The following is a 20,000-nucleotide window of genomic DNA, read 5'->3' as shown; positions in this document are numbered from 1 at the left end:
AAGTTTGGTAAAAATGAAGTGCTGTATTGTAGAATAGAAACGTGTGTATGACTTTATTCATCTAGTGATGGTCAACTAGTTGTAAGTATTTATTTCATTCACAGAACAAGCTTGATACATTTCTGCAAAATCCCAATGGTCAAACCCAGGCAATCGTCCAGCCCTAGTCAAGCCATGCTGTAAACTCCGCCCACCTAATAATAACACACTAATCAACAGTAAAGTAGGAATCCCAGTAGACATAAGGGATGTCTGTTACGGTAGAGATGAAGCTACATTTGGAGATGGGTTTGATCTGTGGGCAGACGAAGTAATGGATACAATGAAGGTCATATGATGATCAACATCATAATCATCATCATCACATTCATCATCATCATCATCATCATCATCATCGTCATCTTTAATATCATTGTCGTCATCATGATTAGTGTTCCCTTTAACATAGAAATCATTGACACACTGTTTCATCTCATCAACCACAGATATTCACATTACCATTAATTCTTATTTCAGAAGCTGGTAAGAAATCTGTGGCCCCATGTAAGAATTTGATAAAGCCATATTTTCTTTCGAAAATGAGTCACTGTCAGGAATTCATCCATCATCCATCAGTCGTGTTATGTTTGAATATTTAGTATTAAAAAACAGTATTAAAAAACGTATTCCCTTTGTAATGAACACAACAACTTTTCCAAGATAAAGATCTAAAAGTGTGTATGAAACAGTGCCAGACAAAGCAAGACAGAAAAGTGCAAGAGAAAAAATCATCCCAAAAAAACAACTTTCTTGCTTTGTCTGGCACGTTTCATACACACTTGTTCGGATTTTTTATCATACACCCTTGAATGCCCCCTAATTTTGTTCTTTTGCTGTTACAAAACCTTGTTTTCCTTAAAATAAATATGTTCTACCTTCTCAATTGGACTAAAATGTAGGTTATCAGATCTGACATGCATGGAGCCACAAAAATTATGTCTGCATGTGTTCGTAGATGACTAGGCACCTTAAAGGCTTTCCCGTAAAGGAGTTGTTCTGTACAATTTCCTATGACTGTCCAGCCATGATTAGATGGCTGGATGTTTTAGATCTGTTGATAGGTACTTTCTCAATAAACTAAACTATGCCAAGGTACCCAACGTCCTGTTATAAATAGATTTTACAATATAATCCAATGTTCTGCTATCTATTTTACCAGATTCTGAAAACAAGTTAAAAATTAAAAAAAAAAGAAATTATGTCCTTCCGCTACGACATCATTAGATATCGTCACTTGGCATTCCACGAAGGAATATAGATAATTTATCAAACAAGATGTCTGATTTCAACAGGAATCACCCATCATGTTGTCCAAATGAGAAAATTGGGGATAATAATATTGCCCAAGGAAAAAAACGAAAGTGCATGAAGCGGGGGTCGAACCCAGGACCTTTCTGGTCACAGTGCAATGCCTTAACCACTCAGCCACTTCACCCCCTAAAAGTTAATGGATAATATAAATACCTGTGATTGATGAGATGAAACAGTGCGTTGATGATTTCTATGTTAAAGGGAATGCTAATCATGATGACGACAATGATATTAAAGATGATGATAATTAATTTCTTTGAAAAACTCTTTTAACAGACCAATTATAAAAGCATCCCTGGAGTATTGTGGCAGGAATTTGCCTTGGAAAGAGGTCTCCACGTGCAATACCCAGCGACCAAACGATCATGTTCAGACAAGGAGACTTCTAATAGTAAATTACTAAGGTGATGTGTGTGTTCTTAAAAGATTAAAAAAACAAAGCATAATAAAACAAAACAAAACTAGAACTTTTATATAGCGCAATATCCACTTAATGTACTCAAAGCGCTTTACAAGGAGTCCCTGGTCAACAGCAACTTTTAACATGTAGGACGAGACATGACACCTGTTAGGCGATATTACAATTTTTTGGACAGAGACGTGTTAACAGCCAGCTTCTCATTTTACACCTGAGTACAGTGAGAGAATGAGTAAAGAACCTTTTCCAAGGATTCAACTATGCGCCAAGCGAGGCTCAAACCCAGGACCTTCTGATCCGAAAGCGAGTGTCATACCACTAGAGCAAATAGCCACGCGTATCCACTGATGTGACATGTAGCACACAATAATATGACAACTGTGAGACTCTCTTTTAATTTATTTCTGACAGAGACAATGCTATTGCTGACCAGCTATTCATTTTACGCCTGAGTCAGTGGAGAGAATGTGAATAAAGAGTCATTTCCCAGGGACTCAATTTTTTGCCGCTCAGAGGGTGATTTGATGCAAGTTCTATGGGTCTGAAGGCGTGTATCATACCACAAAACCACAAAGCTGAGCAATTGCCTTGTTGAAGTATGATTTTCAGTCTTAAAGATCTGAATCTGAATGCTACTTGAATTTGACTCAATTCTGAGTATTTGTATTTGAGAGCGGAGAGAGTTGTTGAATGTGACAGCCGATGTTGGTGTTTAGGCTGAAGTAGTTTGATGATCTTTGCTTGAAGGTTTACAAAGGATTCGGGAAGAGCGTTCCAGTCTTTGATTTACCAATAGCAAATTTATTTATTGCACTTATTATTTCTACCTTCTCACAAAAAAAAGATGTAATACAGACTTATTATACTGAGTAAAATACTAGTCTGCTTAAAGCAGAGAAATATTTTCCTTCTTTTAAGTTTGAGCCATTCTTGACCTCAAATTTCACATCAAGCCCTTGCAAGTCTGTTATAATTGTTTCCCTTTATTCAGACTTTCATGAGCTATTTATAAATCTAGATTTTTGGGGGTGTATTCTAGTCTAATTTTATTTCACTTATTGGTGGAATGAAATTCACGTCACTCAACTCTTTACTATTAATTTTTGACAGCCTGTTAGTGAAACGTTCTCACTTAATTCTGTCAATCAGACTATAAATGTTACAGGTTGCACACAGTTTTGTGTGGTGTTATGTTTAATCTGGCTGGTAGATATTGTGAATATTTTATCTAAACACATAGCGTTAATATTTTTTATTGCTGTTGCAGTGTGAAACATTCGACCATGGCGTCTTTCTTCTTTTTACTTTTTTCCTACTTTGTGACGTGATTGATAAAGCGTGACAAGGCCTACAATGATTACAGTAACAATGGAATTATTCGCAGGAGCAAATCTGGTCACCATGTCAATTCGGTGTGATGTCGGGTGGGATGAACTATAGATGAAGAAAATTGAAATGAAAGTCAAAATGTGATCTTTCACCTCCAAAGTCAAAAATATGATAAAAATTTTCAGATTTATTTTTCAAATACATGACTATAGGCTACCTGTATTAACTGGAATTGGCAATTTTATGCGTCTGAATTGACTTATGCAGTCCGCATAATTTCCTATTTTCTGCATATTTCCCTCGCTATCAAACATAATAAGAAATAACAACAAGATCTTTACTCTTCAAGTCTCTCTGGATTTTATGTGAAGTTTTACTGTTTCTCTATTAATTTTTTTATTGGCTTAGAAAGGGTTTTGAACTTAAAATGTTCCCCGTTTGATATCTCTTTGGCTGTATTTGACCCGTCACCTCACAGGCACATTATTTTGGACATTTTGGTGATTTACATTAAATTCAATGTATTGTCAAAGACTTGGCTTAGTCTGAATGTTTTATAGGGGAGAATTAATATAGTGTCATAACTGACATGACTGTAAGGTTACATTCAACTTTCACCCCAACATAATGGCAGTAGGTCAGATATGGATGATGATGTTAATAATGGAGATAATGATGATGATGATAATAATAATAATAATAATAGTAGTGGAGATGATGATAATAAAAATGGAGGTAATGATAATGATAAAGGTGATGATACTGACAATGATCTTCCAATCGTTCTACAGACCTTTGTTTCGAGAGCGTCTCAAGACAGGGCCAGTTAACTTAGTTATTTTACTGGACTCCAGTGACCAAATGACCACCAAAGTCTTCAGACCTGGCTCGGCAAGTCCATTTTCAGATTTCTGTTTCTCCCTTCTCAGATTTCTGTTTCTCCCTTCTCAGGTCTTGTTTCTTGAACAAATATCATGATAATATTTAGGCTAGGGTAGGTCGCTCCAAATCCATACGCTTTTACTGTACCTCAAATTCTAACAGTTCTAACTGCAGATTGATTCAACTAAACTCTCACCCTGTTTGACAATCTCAATTATTTGACGTCTTTTGATTTGGTTGATGTAAGTACATGTGGGGTATTATCGGTAAACCTAACTAAAAAATGAAAATAGATTACCAAATCCCAACGTCTCAAATATGTACGCTCATGCCCCAAACCCATTCATGGCTTGCCCCAAACTTGTACAGCATTTTAAAAAATTTTAAAAATAAATAAAAATTCCCTTTATTCATCCCATAGGGGAAATTTGTCTCTAGGGTCTATTCCAAGGGAAAATTGGAATAACCCAGGCATCAGCCACAGTGCAGCGCCGCAAATTCAGCTACGTTGAGTTGACTTGCTTAAGGCCACACAGCACAGCGGCTTGTGATCAAACTTGGTACCTTTCGGGTACAAAGCAAAGACTGTACCGCTGAGCCATGCTTTATAGTCATACAGTCTAACATAATATTTTCACAATAAAGTTTATATGACAATGATGTGTTAGAATTTCCACTTCAGTTTATGTAAAAAGACAAATGGTGTGGACGCTTCGGTTTTCCCCTTTATCAAACAACAGATAGATTAATATAACACAAAAGGCATAATAGTAATGGTTTTGAACCCCTTGTTGTTTTAAGAATCACATTTAGTGGATTTGCACTGTATTAATGCTGACATTTTGATACTTTTAAGCGATCTTTTGGATAAATGGATTAACAGTAGGAATTTGGGACATGCGGTAAAGTGACATACCCCAAATTCGTACAAGAAAGAAATATACGCATAAAAAGTTTTTAATATTTATTTTACTGACAAAATACTTATGCAAATGAGAAATTTGACATCTCTGCTTATCATTAAAATAAAAATAGTCCATGAGTGATAGAGGAAAATATTTTTACAGAGTCAATTTATTATAGTGGTGCAAATTTTTAAAAATTGTGTGACAAATTGTGGTAGACTATTTGGTTTCAACTTAGAAAAGGCACCAAATTCCTACACGATCGGTTAGCTTCATTTTTGACAATATTTCGAATTACAGTTCATAATTACTGGTATAATAAATGGATTAACAGTAGGAATTTGGGACATGGGGTAAAGTGACATGCCCCAAATTCGTACAAGAGAGAAAAATATGCATAAAAAGCTTTATATATTTATTTTACTGACAAAATACTTATGTAAAATGACAAATTTAACATCTCTGTTTATCATTAAAATCAAATTTGTATACGAGTGAAAGTGGAAAATATTTAAACAAAATCGATTTGTTGTAGTGGTGCAAATTAAAAGATTGTTTGACAAATCGTGATAAGACTACGTTGTTTGGACTTGTAAATGGAACCAAATTCCTATACGATCGATTAGCTTCATTGATGACAATATTTCAAAATAAAGTTCATAATGAATGGTATGAATGTCGGTTTTTATGTGATGTTTAATGTCTTCTGTTTATAAAAAATCCAATTCGCCGTGGAAAAGAGCGTTATGTAAACACACAAAAAGGTTTTGTGTGACCCACTCTGAAGCGTATACGGATTAGGGGCAACATACCCTGGCATATATATTGTCTTAATTTTATATCTTCAATTGTTACGGCGTCACTTAATGCTGTCAAAATTTAACTAAGTGGATAACATATCATACAGATTGGTTCTATAAAATGCAGGACATAAGCAAAAATGTGCGCACAGCGCCATTATAATATAAGTCAGGATGATTGAGACGCTAAAGGTTTGTTACAAAAACTAAAACCTCCCATTTCTGCCCATAAAATAAAAAAAATTCATCTTTGTTACAGAATCTACCGCCAATATCTCACTGGGACATGATAAAACATGCTGCGATAAAACTTCTGGGTTCTCTATTGCCTTGGGATAAGGTAGGTTTTAGCAGGAGATAAGGTAGGTTTTAGCAGGAGATAAGGTAGGTTTTAGCAGGAGATAAGGTAGGTTTTAGCAGGGGATAAGGTAGGTTTTAGCAGGAGATAAGGTAGGTTTTAGCAGGGGATAAGGTAGGTTTTAGCAGGAGATAAGGTAGGTTTTAGCAGGGGATAAGGTAGGTTTTAGCAGGAGATAAGGTAGGTTTTAGCAGGGGATAAGGTAGGTTTTAGCAGGGGATAAGGTAGGTTTTAGCAGGGGATAAGGTAGGTTTTAGCAGGAGATAAGGTAGGTTTTAGCAGGAGATAAGGTAGGTTTTAGCAGGAGATAAGGTAGGTTTTAGCAGGGGATAAGGTAGGTTTTAGCAGGGGATAAGGTAGGTTTTAGCAGGGGATAAGGTAGGTTTTAGCAGGAGATAAGGTAGGTTTTAGCAGGTATGAACAAATCACTGAACAGGCCTTTGATAAGAACCAATGAAATTATGGTGTTTTTCAAGTTTCGAGCTCAAAACCATTCTTCAGCCAACAGTGGTTGAAGCTGTGAACTGTAAAAAGTAATAAAAATGAATATAACAGCTTCAAAAAAGAACAAATTACCAAACACAGAATGTTTCGGGCTCAAAACCATTCTTCAGCCAACAACAAAAGCAATTAAAACTTAAATACATTACTTATAATCCCAGATAGATGGCAGATAACCACTGTTATATTATGTTTTGTTTATTACTGAGTATAGCTGTCAATATATGTGTAATAGAATGACCATTCTATTTAATGTTAATTGATTTTGTACTCTATTACTACTAGTCGCTACCATCACTTTTTAATTGTATGCAAGACTGTGTGCCTCTGTGTTTGATATCAACATTCCTTTACTTGTGTGTGTTACTATGACCAGTAGTATGCTGTGTGTTTGTGTGTTGTGCCCTTACGCAGGTAGCCTCTCGATATAGTGCCTATTTTTTCCTCGGCTGTATGTGCTGACTCCTGGCTTGATAATATATTTTTGTATGTTTTCTTTCACCACTTCACATCGTTATAACTTCATTTTAACAACTATGATCATTTACAAATTTATATCACTAATTCTGGCAAATCATAGCTTTTTGGCCACATAACTTGAGTCATCTAAATCTACTTTGTTCTTATGAATATTTAATAATTGTTACTTAAATATTTCATACAGTCATATCATTAACGCCTTTGATGAATAATTACAAACTAAACATTAACTCTTCATCTCTACAATTTTCTATGATTGATTATGTAGCATAACTCTTTATTTGAGACTAATTCGTCCCTTCATACATGTCCTATGTTATTTGCAATATATGTTTTAAACATGAAAATGTACACAACTCGATCGGTTTACTCATTTCAGTAGGAATGTATCACTTTACCAGGACGTAGGTGCTCTCCCTGAGGTCCGCGCTAAATCTATTTTTAACTGCTAAAGCTAATATTATTATGTGATTCTGTCATTGATTGATTGATTCATTCATTCATTGCTACTTGCCTATAGAATACGATACAAAAGAATGATCTATTCCATTGTTCCTGAATAAAGACTTCATCATTATACATCCTGGCCTTTGTTGTTTGATCGCCTCTACTATTCTGGTGTGGATGGGTTAGGACTCGGGGGTAGACGATGGTATCTCTGGACTTGACTGTGGTGTGTCCTCTTCGCTCATGAAATCAACTCCCTACTTCTACTTCCGACACATGAAGTCATACTACTATCAGTAGTACTAAACTGTCACTTCTTTGTTTCGATCTTCTTCACTTGAGCACCACCGCTGCGGTTACAGTCTGGAACTCCTAAGTCGACCCGGGGACTGAATCCATTCACTCCCACAGCCTTTACACTCTGCCAATACTACTACTCGCCGGCATCAACTACCCTGTTGTCTGACTGTATGACATATATAAAAATTCTTGAATGATGATAAGCCTGTTTCAAGAGCCAAAAGTAGATTTTGTTAGAAGCTATCGTCAAATTTCCATGTTTATATTATACTAAATAGTCATATTTTTTTCTACAATTAAATATTTTGAGATTTTCCTTTTTTTTTTTTAAATAACTAATTTATCAGGTGACTGTTGTGGCGACAGGTGGGAGCCGAGTTTTGCTGCCTTTTGATTGCCACGGATCAATATTCCATGCCAGGGATTCTAATATCGACGACCTCATCCAATTCATACAGTCTATTGTTCCTGAAGGTTTGTGCTATTTACATCTTGTTGGAAACTGATTGTGATAGATATCTTTGCAGTGCAGATGTGATGTGTACAATGAATAAGACTTCTCATCTCATTCTGATATTTTATTTCAATAAGAATAAAACTGAAAACAAATATACAAATACGCTGCGGTAAATGCATTCCAACCAGATGGCCCAAAATGAGAAAAAGATCTCATTCCAGCTTTTTTGCCTAATCAAGGAACAACTAGTTTGATGGCTGAACATAAGGGGTGGGGTTTTGAATATCTTTCAATTAGTTATGAAAGGTAGGAAGGTGTAGAACTTTCAAGACAATGAGACACTAAAATGCAAGCTTTGATTTTAATCCTTTTCAACAGGCAGCCATTGCAGGTCATGATGCAGAAATTGTAAATTGAATTATTTATTTTTTTCTGGAGGTTTCTTCTCAATATCCCTGATACTGACATATCATTGTAAGTATATTGTGTGTGCGTGCGCGTGTGTGTGTGTGTCATCTTGCCATGGGGAGAAACTTTTATAATCGATAGGCATTAGTGATAGTTTTATTGTCTCAATCTCACTCTTGTTATACACGACCCACTGTTCTCAGTTGTAACCCACTATATTCAAATGGTATGAAGTTGGGATAAGTAAGAAGGTAAACATTGAATTTGCAACCAAAAATATCAGACTTGGTTTGAATTGATATGTTTTATTGAGGAGAATGAATATAGAATTTTACAACAAAATTCAACATTTCATTTATTATTTTGATCCGTTTAGCTTAAATTTTACTTTTTAGTATCTGGGTCATCCCCACATAACACTGTTTGGAGACAATGGGGCACAATTCGTTGAAGTCCTTGCTGGTTTCTAGCGTGTCAAATTCCAGCACACTCTGCACTATGACACGTTTGAGATGGATGACCAAATGTATTGGCTACCTCCTCCTATGAGCATCGGATTTCAACACGCTTGGATTCTAGCACTCTTTTTCTTTTTGGCTTCTCCTGAGACTATGCTAGAATCCTGCAAGAACTGAATTATGCCAGGCTGACCATATCGCTGAAAATTGAATTTTAGTCTTAACTCACTCAACCCTAGTCCCCTACCTCTGAGTTGTCCACTCTCCCAGAAGATTTTAGGTACTTTTCAAAATTGAAAAAAAAACCAAAAAAAAAACCATACACTCCTCAATCTAAAAGAAAATTAGCATGTACATAGTTCTATTAAACTACAAATATCATGTGAAAATTAAAAACAACAGTTTTAATAATATGCAAATAATTTGTCTCAGAAAAATCTAAATTATGATGGGGTAAAATTAGCCAAAAACAAATACTGAGATAGTCGGTGTTAGGGTTGGGTGAGTTAATAATCATATTTGAGGTCACTGTTTTTATTGAAGAGACTGAATATAGTTTTTTTTTTAAACTGGAAAACACTACACTTGTGTTAATCTGATCAAACTCAAGTGCTATGTGGTCTGTGTAGCTATGTGGTTTAGTTTTGACTCTTGCCTTTGGATCAGGTGGTCCAGGGTTCCAGTCTTGCTCTGAGCTGGACATAGTTGAGTCCTTCTCTTCACTCACATTCTCTCAATGTACTCAGATATAAAATGGATACCTGGACGTTAACAGAGTTGTCTCTGTCAAATAAATTGTAATATCGCCTCGCAAATGTCATGTAGCAATGACTATGAAAAATGTTTTTTCCTCTTTTTGAGGAAAATTTTTTATCTGAAATCAAAGCCCCATCTCCACTGAGTAAAAATGTTTTTGAATTTTGAAAATCCATTCATAAATAAACAAGTTATGCAGTTTCAAAGGTGTCATTTATTTGGATGACCCGCAAAGAGGAAAAACCCCCAAAATATGGGACACTTTTTCGGCATTTTTTTTCGACCTTTGGTCGTATCTTGCTTAATAAGTGGATTATAAGATTGAAATTTGGCAATTTTATGGCAAATTTAATAGAGAATATGATGAAAACATTAGAAGAATTCTAACTTATATAATCTTAGAGCTGGATGGTATATAACACACACACACACACACACACACACACACACACACACAGAGATAGAGAGAGAGAGAGAGAGAGATTAGTATAACACACACACACACACAGCAATATATTAAGAAATGAGTATATAACACACACACACACAGAGGAGAGAGAAGGGGGGGGGGGGGAGATTCCGTACATAACGAAAGAAATATAGAAGGAAAAGAGAAATTGGACAAGGGGACAAAGGTTACTGATGGAACGTGACTTGGAACACATTAATAAACCCATGCTGAGATTGTAGATCATATTGCAATCGAAAACTTTTAACATTATAATTTCTTAAATTCTTGTAAATTAAACAGTCAAATTGACAGCTGTTTATTGAACCCAAACGCAATGGCAGACGATAAACACCCCTCTGCCAGTGAGACCGCGCAGACATTTTGACTAGTCATGAATTTTAAAATGAGGTCAACTAATCAGAAAGCGCTTTGCCACGACGCGCTCAGCCGTCAGTTTTGTGCCAAATTGTTTTGAACTTGTGATTCGGGCTGTAGGGGGCAAAATGGCTTTGTCTTTTACGATTGAAGAGCAAATTAGGATGGTGTTTTGTAAAAGTAAAATACGGGAAAAGTACTCGTCATATTCATATGAAATTTTACAACCAAAAAGAAAAAATGTTCATGTATTACCTAGTCAGCGACAAAGCCTACACGCCCGGTAGTTTTAGAAATATTTTACTCCAAAGAGTAAATATCTATTTTTAACGGTCTTCTGGTAATTGCACGAGTTTTTTGTCTCTCGACATAATCTAAAATGACCTTTTTTCTAACTGTGTGCCAACTTTCAGTCATATTCATCGATAAACAGCGTCGTAATTAATTTTTTTAAATAGCATATATGAAACGGCTTCATCCCATATTTTGTCGCGAATTTGGGCACTTCGTGAGCGAAAAAGAGGCCCAAAGATTTGTGCGGGATAGTCATTGCTATGTCATGTCTCGTCCTACATGTTAAGTGCTGCTGTTGGCTTGGGACCAGCTTGTTAAGCGCTTTGAGCATATTTAGTGGATATGGCAATCAAGTTTGTTTTGTTTTATAATAGGATCATTTTGATTTCCAACTCAAAGTTTCTGAAACTGGCTCATTCTAATAATATAATACTGGATTGAAGAGTGATTCTGTCAATAATGTTGGAGTGGATGGGATGCTTCACCATGTGTTGGATCAGGATGTGCCACGGTGGCAGAGATTGTAAGTGACAGAGATGGCCGAGTAGATAATGACATTTATAAAAAGTGCAATATCCACTAAACGTGCTCAAAGTGCTTTACAAGGGGTCCCTGGCCAACAGCAACTCTTAACACTTAGGATGTGACATGACGCCTGTTAGGCGATATTACAATTTTTTCGGACAGAGACAACACTGTAAACGGCCAGGTACTCATTTTACACCTAGGTACGGTGAAAGAATATGAGTAAAGAGTCTTTTCCAAGGACTCTACTATTAATTCATACTGCAACCACCATTGAGTATAGACGATACAAGTTATTTTGCATTTTACTTTATTTTATTTGTTTTCCATGTTAATTTGTGTATTGTTGTGCTGGCGAAGGGTTTGTACCCGAAACGTCCATTTTCTGTATCATTCCTATACGAAGCCTCTCCATTTTCATTCTTTCGTTAGTAGATTCCTCTCACTCCGACCCTTCATGCTTATCTGACTGTCAATTTCTCTCATTCCAGGCTACCCCGACTATGATGCAGCTTTTAAACGAGCATTGGCTTTATTACATGAACATTACGTTGATAATGCACAGGTAAATACAGTTGAACAACTTGTAATGATTAGCTTGGACTTTAGATAAACTCCCCATCCAGTTCTCATTTTACTTCTGGAAGAGAAAAGGTCAAAGGTCAACCCCCTGCCCATCTCAAAAGAAATAAAACTTGAGCATTTCTTCAACTCTTTCAACCCTAGCCCTAACCCTAACCCTAGCCCTAGCCCTAACCCTAGCCCTAGCCCTAACCCTAACCCTAGCCCTAACCCTAGCCCTAACCCTAGCCCTAACCCTAGCCCTAACCCTAACCCTAGCCCTAACCCTAGCCCTAACCCTAGCCCTAACCCTAACCCTTAACCCTTAACCCTAACCCTAACCCTAACCCTAACCCTAACCCTAACCCTAACCCTAGCCCTAACCCTAACCCTTAACCCTTAACCCTAACCCTAACCCTAACCCTAACCCTAACCCTAGCCCTAACCCTAACCCTAGCCCTAACCCTAACCCTAGCCCTAACCCTAACCCTAGCCCTCTATATTTTTGCTGTCCATGCTTCAAAGAGATTTTTTGTACTTTTAAGAATTGAAAAAAAAAAAAAAAAGATACACAGTTACTTAATTTAAAATAAACATAGGCATGTACATAGTTTTATTTAACTAACATCATCATGTAAAAAAAAAAAACAACAACAAAAAAACCCAGAAGTTTTAATAATATGCTTAGGATTTGTCTCAGAAAAAATGTAAATAATGATTGGGTAAAAGTAGCCACAGCCAAAGACTGAGATAGTCGGTGTTAGGGTTGGGTGAGTTAACGTGATATCTAAGTTGTTAGAAGCTGTGGACTGTAAAAAATAATTTACAAAAATGAATGTAACAGCTTGGAAAAAGAACAAAATACCAAACGGGTTGATACTTTATATAAATGCCAAAAAAAAACAAAAAACGGGCCTATCAGAAAGTTTTAGAAGGAGTAGGCACACACCAATCATTTGTTTCTCCCTCAAACGGTTTTCAATGAACTTTTAGAATGATAATGAGCATGAAATGTAGAACCAAATTATATGTTCAATTTTTTGCTGGGTACCAATCTCTTCCCGGTTTCCCCAAGTTTTTAGCTTAAATCTACTGGACTATTATTTATGTATATGTATTTGTCTTTATCATTTATTTATGTAATTCTCTATTTACTTATTTATGTATTTATTTATTTATTTGTTTATTTATATACTTTCTTTTTTATTCATTTATTTATTTCTTAGTTGGTTTATTCATTCATTAAAAAAAAAGATGTTAATTATTTAGATGCTTATTTAATTGTTTATTCATTTATTTATTATTGTTTACCTCAATAACTTTTTTTGTTGTTGTGATAAACAGGCATCAAGTGGTAAAAATCACCCACACATATCAAGTGTCGTCATGTTTCTCACAAATGGAAATAACCTTGTTGTCAATGAAAACCAACTCCTCAACAGCATCAGATACTATCAAAATGTGAGGTTGATTGTCTTAATCATTGCATGGATTTAATTTCCATTTAATGTAGATAAACTTAGCTGTCACAAAGTGAAAACGAAAACTGTCGTGTATTTGTAGTCAAGTCGTGGTGGTGGTGATGGTTGTAGTAGTAGTAGTAGTAGTAGTAGTAGTATTCAAGTTATGGTGGTGGTGATGGTTGTAGTAGTATTAGTAGTAGCAGCAGCAGCAGCAGCAGTATTAATAGTAGTAGTAGTAGTATTAATAGTAGTAATTGTAGTTGTAGTAGTAGCAGCAGCAACAGTAGTAGTATTAATAGTAGTAGTTGAAGTAGTTGTAGTAGTGATAGTTGTAGTAGTAGCTGTAATAATAGGAAGAGAAGGAGGAAGAGGAGATATTAAAAGGAAGTGTAGACAAACAAAAATTAATTGCAAGACAGACACGATCTGATGTGCACAAATATCTGACACAGATACGGCCGCAGTTCAAGACAAGCAGAGCACAAATTCAAATCTATGCAGTGGAACAGTTGTTTATTCCATCTCTGGCCACTTGGGTGAACGTTGCAGATCAAAATAACCAGCGACTGTCAGTACTGACTGGATCAGGGAATCTCACAGCCCAGCCCTGGAACAAGGTTGGTCATATTTAATTTAAAAACAAAAGCAGTTAAATCGGGAACAAAAATGGGACTTCAAAAAACTGGTTCCTATTTCGTTGGAAGTGTAAAACCACTCTTCAGGGGGACTGAATGCATACCTTGTGTAATTAATCTTCTTGTTTCAGAGTGATGGCATCTTATTTTCTAGTCTAAATAAATGCTGGTCGTCAATACAGATCATCCACCCTCGCTCTTTTAAGTCCCGTAATCCTTAGAATCTGACTATACATCCTGCTATAAAATAGTTATGCCACTTTATGATTCGATAATATATTTGTCCTCAGAATAACTAGTTACTTACACACTTCCAAATGTCTAGCAATTACTATTAACATACTTTTATCAATTAATGTTTCCATAACATTTATAATATGAGCTGAAATCCAAAAAAAAAAAGAGAACAACTTCAATTTCATTTTTCTCAAAACATTGACTTTAGGACACCGTCACTTTTGGCCATTTGGTGTATGCATGAATTGTCTCCAAATGGTACATGTCCAGTAGAACTAGAACTTTTTGGGGTTTTTATATAGCGCAATATCCACTAAACTTGCTCAAAGCGCTTTACAAAGGGTCCCTGACCAACAGCAACACGTAACTTATAGAACAAGACATGACGCCTGTTAGGCGATATTATAATTTTTTTCGACAGAGACAACGCTGGTAACAGCCAGGTACTCATTATACACCTCAGTACGGTGTGAGTAAAGAGTCTTTTCCAAGGACTCAACTATGCGCCAAGCGAGACTGAACCCAGGACCATCCGATCCGAAAGCGAGTGTCATTCCACAAGACCACATAGCCGCACTAGATATTTAATCTTGAATTTTAAGCTTAGATTGAGGTGACCCTACAACAAGATAGAGAATGAATTTACACACTCTCAAGCAATCTATTGGACTCCAGAGAATCATCAAAACAAATTTCAAGACACACTAGCAAGTTGTGCGTTTTCCATAGGGGACCCAAAGGCAGATTTGTATCTGAAACTACAATAATTAAATTTCCCAATTTTAACTATATTGACATTAGGCTCAACCAGACATATCACCAGGTTGACATATGGGTTACATTTTGGTTATTTTGTTTGCCAGATAAATGTGACAGAGCCTCAAGGTCCCCCCGGTGTTTTAGAAGTGATGAAAGATGTTGAAGGTTTCAATCTGGCTGAACTTGTCATGGGATTTCACCGCAGAATTGGGGCAACCTTTCACAAAGAAGAGCTCTTTTCATTCATAGATGGTGAGATTGTTTGGAATCTTGTATCTCAATTGACTTAAGTCAGAGGTGAGATTGTATAGATCTCTTGTTCTCAATTGACTTAAGACAGAGGTGAGATTGTATAGATCTCTTGTTCTCAATTGACTTAAGTCAGAGGTGAGATTGTATAGATCTCTTGTTCTCAATTGACTTAAGTCAGAGGTGAGATTTTATAGATCTCTTGTTCTCAATTGACTTAAGACAGAGGTGAGATTGTATAGATCTCTTGTTCTCAATTGACTTAAGACTGAGGTGAGATTGTATAGATCTCTTGTTCTCAATTGACTTTGATTTATTTTAGGTAAAAACTTGACTAGATCCGAAAGTTATCAGTTTTCTATAACATTTTGTAGATTGTAATAATTGCTTGTTATCCTTATGGTAGGGTGCTTGACTATTGCAAATTACTGTCCTCCAAGCCTAACAGACCTCGCTACCTGGTCCATATCAACATGGTAGAAGGGTCAACAACAAAAAATAGACTGAACTGGGGACTGAAAGACGTGCAGCTTTTTGGTTTTGTGATATGGCACTAATGTTTGGACCAGAAGATCTAGGGTTTAAGTCTTATGGTAGCAGCAGACCCAGCTTCCCAATCATTGCTGAGTGGACAGGGTTGGGGAGGGGGGGTTGGGAGTCTGGAAAAAAAGTCTTATCCAGCATCGATCTCAGTCCCCTTGCATGTGAAGTGAATGCTCTACGACCTGAGCCATTGGGACCCCCCATCAATTTATAAAGTTTGAGTTAAACATGAAGACATTCATTGAAGGGAATTTATTATGTTTTTACTTAATCGTCAAATATTAACTTTGCTATCTCTCATTATTTTTATTTTATTCTGTTTTCTTTATCAAATTGATTGGGACATAATACTAGATTGTCATTATGGGTAATATAGTCGACTTTGTCAACTCATGGCCTGATACTTACCTCAAAACATTCATCATAAAAGAAGATTGGGACATAATACCAGATTGTCAAAGTGGGTAATACAGTCGCCTTGGTCAACTCATGGCTTGATACTAACCCCAAAAACATTTGTCATAAAAGAAGACGAAGAACACAGGGGAAAAACTTAATTATGAGTTATAATCAATAGCTCAACCAATGAAATCTTTTGTATCCTTGAGCACTTCTGACTCACCATTTTTACTTTCGCTTGGTGATCGTCGTCTTCTTTTGTGACCTATTGTTTTGTTCAATATCAGGCCCTTAGTTTACGAAGGTGACGGTAATGCTTAAATACTAACACATTATGGTAAAATAAGAGTTTCTTATCCATTATCCGTCATTGGTAATGCTTGACTTTCACAATTTAAAGAAACAAAGTAACAATTGTTGGCTACCCTCTAGATAGAATGGTAGTATGACTAAGTACTTCACAAAATAAATGAATTGGAAAAATGACTAGAATTGAGAAAGAAAGAATCTGTCGTTATAAGTTATTTGCAATGCCTCTACTTTATCTAGGTGATAGTCTCCAGCTTTTGTCCCCTTTACAAGGGATGTCACTAGACCAGTCCTATGATGGTGGAGTCGTCTCTATCAACGCCTCAATACGATATATACTTGAAGATGCTATATCATTTCGTTTTGGGAGGCACAGCTATGCTATTATCTTAGATGATGTCACAGGTGATATCATCTATCACCCAAAGTTGTAAGTAATGGCTGGGACATTATAGTAATGTCTTAACAGTTTTTGGTATTGGCTTAGGAAGTGTTAACCCCAAGATGTTCTGTGATTGGCATGTTCATTGTTTTTTTTTAAAGCTCATTACTGTACCATCAACGGGTGTAAATTTGCCTCTTTAATATTGGGCCAATTATAGTATATTTAGTTTTGTGGTAATTATTACCTTTGATAAAAATGACTTATTAAACCGGGAAAATAACCACAACAAAGCTGAGATGACTCAAAATGCTCAAATTTACAAAGGTAAAGTTAATCCTTCAGGCAAAGTTACTCCAACTGACAGTACTCTGAAAATAAACATATCAGGTATTTTAAAGTTGGCCAGAAAACTCGTTCTTCAAATAATGATCCGTCAAATGACCCTCATCTTGCCAAAAACTCTTAAACCTGGGACTTCATGAAAGTGCACATCTAACCAGTAATCAGGAGGTCGGAGGTTTGATCCCCAGTGGAAGAAGACTGATTTATTGGGATGTTTTTTTTAAACATTTTTCTTTCTTGCTTTGTCTGGCACCGTTTCATACAGACTTTTTCAGATCTTTATTACTTTGTGTTGAACCCAGGGCATAGACTTCAAGATAAAGCTTGACAAATGTATGAAATGGGAAATAGAATAGATACCTGTATTGAGGGGAGTCAGTTTTAATTCTTTGGCTTTATGGTTTTTTTTCCTGTTAGCATGCTTTACATTTCAAGATCTTATTATGTGCATCCTGCTGGGAGAATAAATTTAACATTGTGAAGCGCATAGCAAATAGTTAATCCTCAGAAATTCCCTTTATAAATGTTCATATTTGATATTGTAATTTCAAGTTAAAAATGTGAAGACACGTGAAGTTTTAGCTTTTGACACTTTAAGAAACTTTGTCACGTGACTTTAATTGATGATGATGGTGGTGATGGTGGTGGTGGTGATGATATTGATGATGATGATGGTGGTTGTGGTAGTGGTCATGGTGGTGGTGTTAGTGTAACGGTATCACAAGTGTTGTGAAGTACCGTACAAAGAGGTGGATGGTCTCAGTCACAGAGTCGACTTGGGTTCCGAACCGTAACCGTTCTGTGGAGGTGCTCAAATAGAGATAGATTAGGAAATAGTAATGATGATAGCTCATTTCATGTAAAGTAAAAAGCAGCCGAGAGACTATGATTTCATGGGCCGGTTGCGACTATGTCTCTCAGCTGTTGTAGGAGTAGTAGTGTAAAGAAAATGAAGATCAGCGATTTCATGTGATGAGCACACACGGTCCAGTGGTTTAGATCCCTCGTCAACCCCGGTTCCTCGACCACCCACGTAAAGAAAGGGTTATTGAAGGAGTGAACGTCAGAAGGCGAGTTATTCAATGTTTGAGGTTTATTGAATAAAGCAAAACAACAGCAAAATATGAAAAATGCATGATATAATAATATCAACGCGGACCTCAGGGAAAGCACCTACGTCACAACAATATCATAGATGGGCATGTTTAGGAAAATTGGGAATTCCCGTGAGGGTGTTCAACATGCTAAAATAAAATGACAATAAATCACAAAATGCAATATATAAAAATAAATGAACTGTTACAGGTGAAAATGTGGTATCATAATAATATTCTTACAAATTGGTGGGTACAACAGCAATTTTGTTATTGTGTAACACATGAATAATCAGTGTGCGAGTTTCTTGTTTGTAAATAAAAATGAAGATATTGGAATTACATCAATATTGTATAAAGAAATAAAATATGTATTTTGAAGGCATGGATATCCCCGATCTAAGGAAAGTAAATTTGTCTTTTAAAGTTAACTGGAACAGGAGAAATTAATATCTCAATACAAAATGTATCAACCGACACAGACTACAATCTACTAAAGAAAACAATAATAATAATACTCTGCTTCGTTATCAGAGCTAGTACCTGTCGGAATACACACTTACGCTCATCCATTGCATCTTGGCTTGCGGCGTTAGACACACATACACAATGGATGGGCTATACACACACACACACACACACACGAATGCTAGCCTATAGTAGTAAGGCGTAGTAGTAATAGTAATAAAATGACATTCTATTACATTAGTGTTAGTGGCAGTGGTGGTGGTGGTGATGATGTTGATGATGATGATGGTTGTGGTAGTGGTGGTGGTGTTAGTATTACTGACAGTGATAGGGGTGGTAGTGTTAGTGGCAGTGGTGGTGGTGAAGATGTTGAGAATAATGATAAGAATAATAATCATCAGCATCATCATTGTAATCATGATCAAAAGTGTTCACAGATTTCCTCATACCCATTCCAGTGTTTTGCAAACAGTCAAATTATGATCCTATGCCACTCATATTATGTATAGGGTGATTTAGGTCACCTGACCTTTGAATAAGCCTATAGTCATAAATAAATCAGGAATTGATTATTTCTCTCTCAAGCATTATTTGGAATATGTCTACAGAAGAAGCATTTTTCATTTCATACTCTATACTGTTCCAAAGTTTTACAGTTCTGTTAATAAAACAAATTTCCCCTTATGCTAGTTTTGTATCTTTCAATAAAAATTTTAAAACTTGTCTCCTCTGGTAATTTTTATACTAATTTTGTATTTATTGGCATTTCAAGTCAAAGAAAAAATTCCCATTTATATTTTAATTTTTTTTTGTCACCAGCTGTAATTACAATACTATGATCAAGAACTGCGATACTAGACTGCTAGAAGGTTTAATTTCCAAGATTTTTCGACAGAGAAGACCTACAAAATATCTCTGTCGTCTATCTGGAATTTAGTAATGTATTTATGTCTTTAGTGTTTTTTGTTGTTGGCTGAAGAAGGGCTTTGAGCCTGTAACGTTCTGTGTTTGGTATTTTGTTCTTTTTATGAAGCTGTTAAATTCATTTTTGTTTACTCCTCT

At 36.0% G+C, this 20,000-nt stretch overlaps 1 protein-coding gene across 1 annotated transcript in view; it reads left to right on the top strand.

Annotated features, from left to right (window-relative positions):
- Positions 1–117: 117 nt before the first annotated feature.
- LOC144975496 (VWFA and cache domain-containing protein 1-like) overlaps positions 118–20,000 on the top strand; it is a 47,164-nt gene continuing 27,281 nt past the window's right edge. Inside the window, exons 1-10 of the mRNA XM_078919644.1 lie at positions 118–328; positions 1,627–1,754; positions 3,889–3,988; positions 5,944–6,024; positions 8,118–8,244; positions 11,986–12,059; positions 13,400–13,516; positions 13,971–14,135; positions 15,254–15,401; positions 16,890–17,079. Of these exons, the coding sequence (XP_078775770.1) occupies positions 314–328; positions 1,627–1,754; positions 3,889–3,988; positions 5,944–6,024; positions 8,118–8,244; positions 11,986–12,059; positions 13,400–13,516; positions 13,971–14,135; positions 15,254–15,401; positions 16,890–17,079 (1,145 nt within the window). The 5' untranslated portion in view covers positions 118–313. The remainder of the gene's footprint in view (positions 329–1,626; positions 1,755–3,888; positions 3,989–5,943; positions 6,025–8,117; positions 8,245–11,985; positions 12,060–13,399; positions 13,517–13,970; positions 14,136–15,253; positions 15,402–16,889; positions 17,080–20,000) is intronic.

The sequence above is a fragment of the Berghia stephanieae genome, chromosome 6 (assembly GCF_034508935.2).
Source record: "Berghia stephanieae isolate SIO BIC M18660-M18661 chromosome 6, UCSD_Bste_1.3, whole genome shotgun sequence".
NCBI lineage: Eukaryota > Metazoa > Mollusca > Gastropoda > Nudibranchia > Aeolidiidae > Berghia > Berghia stephanieae.
The sequence above is the reverse complement of the archived record's forward strand: the minus strand, read 5'-3'. Positions and strand labels throughout refer to the sequence as shown.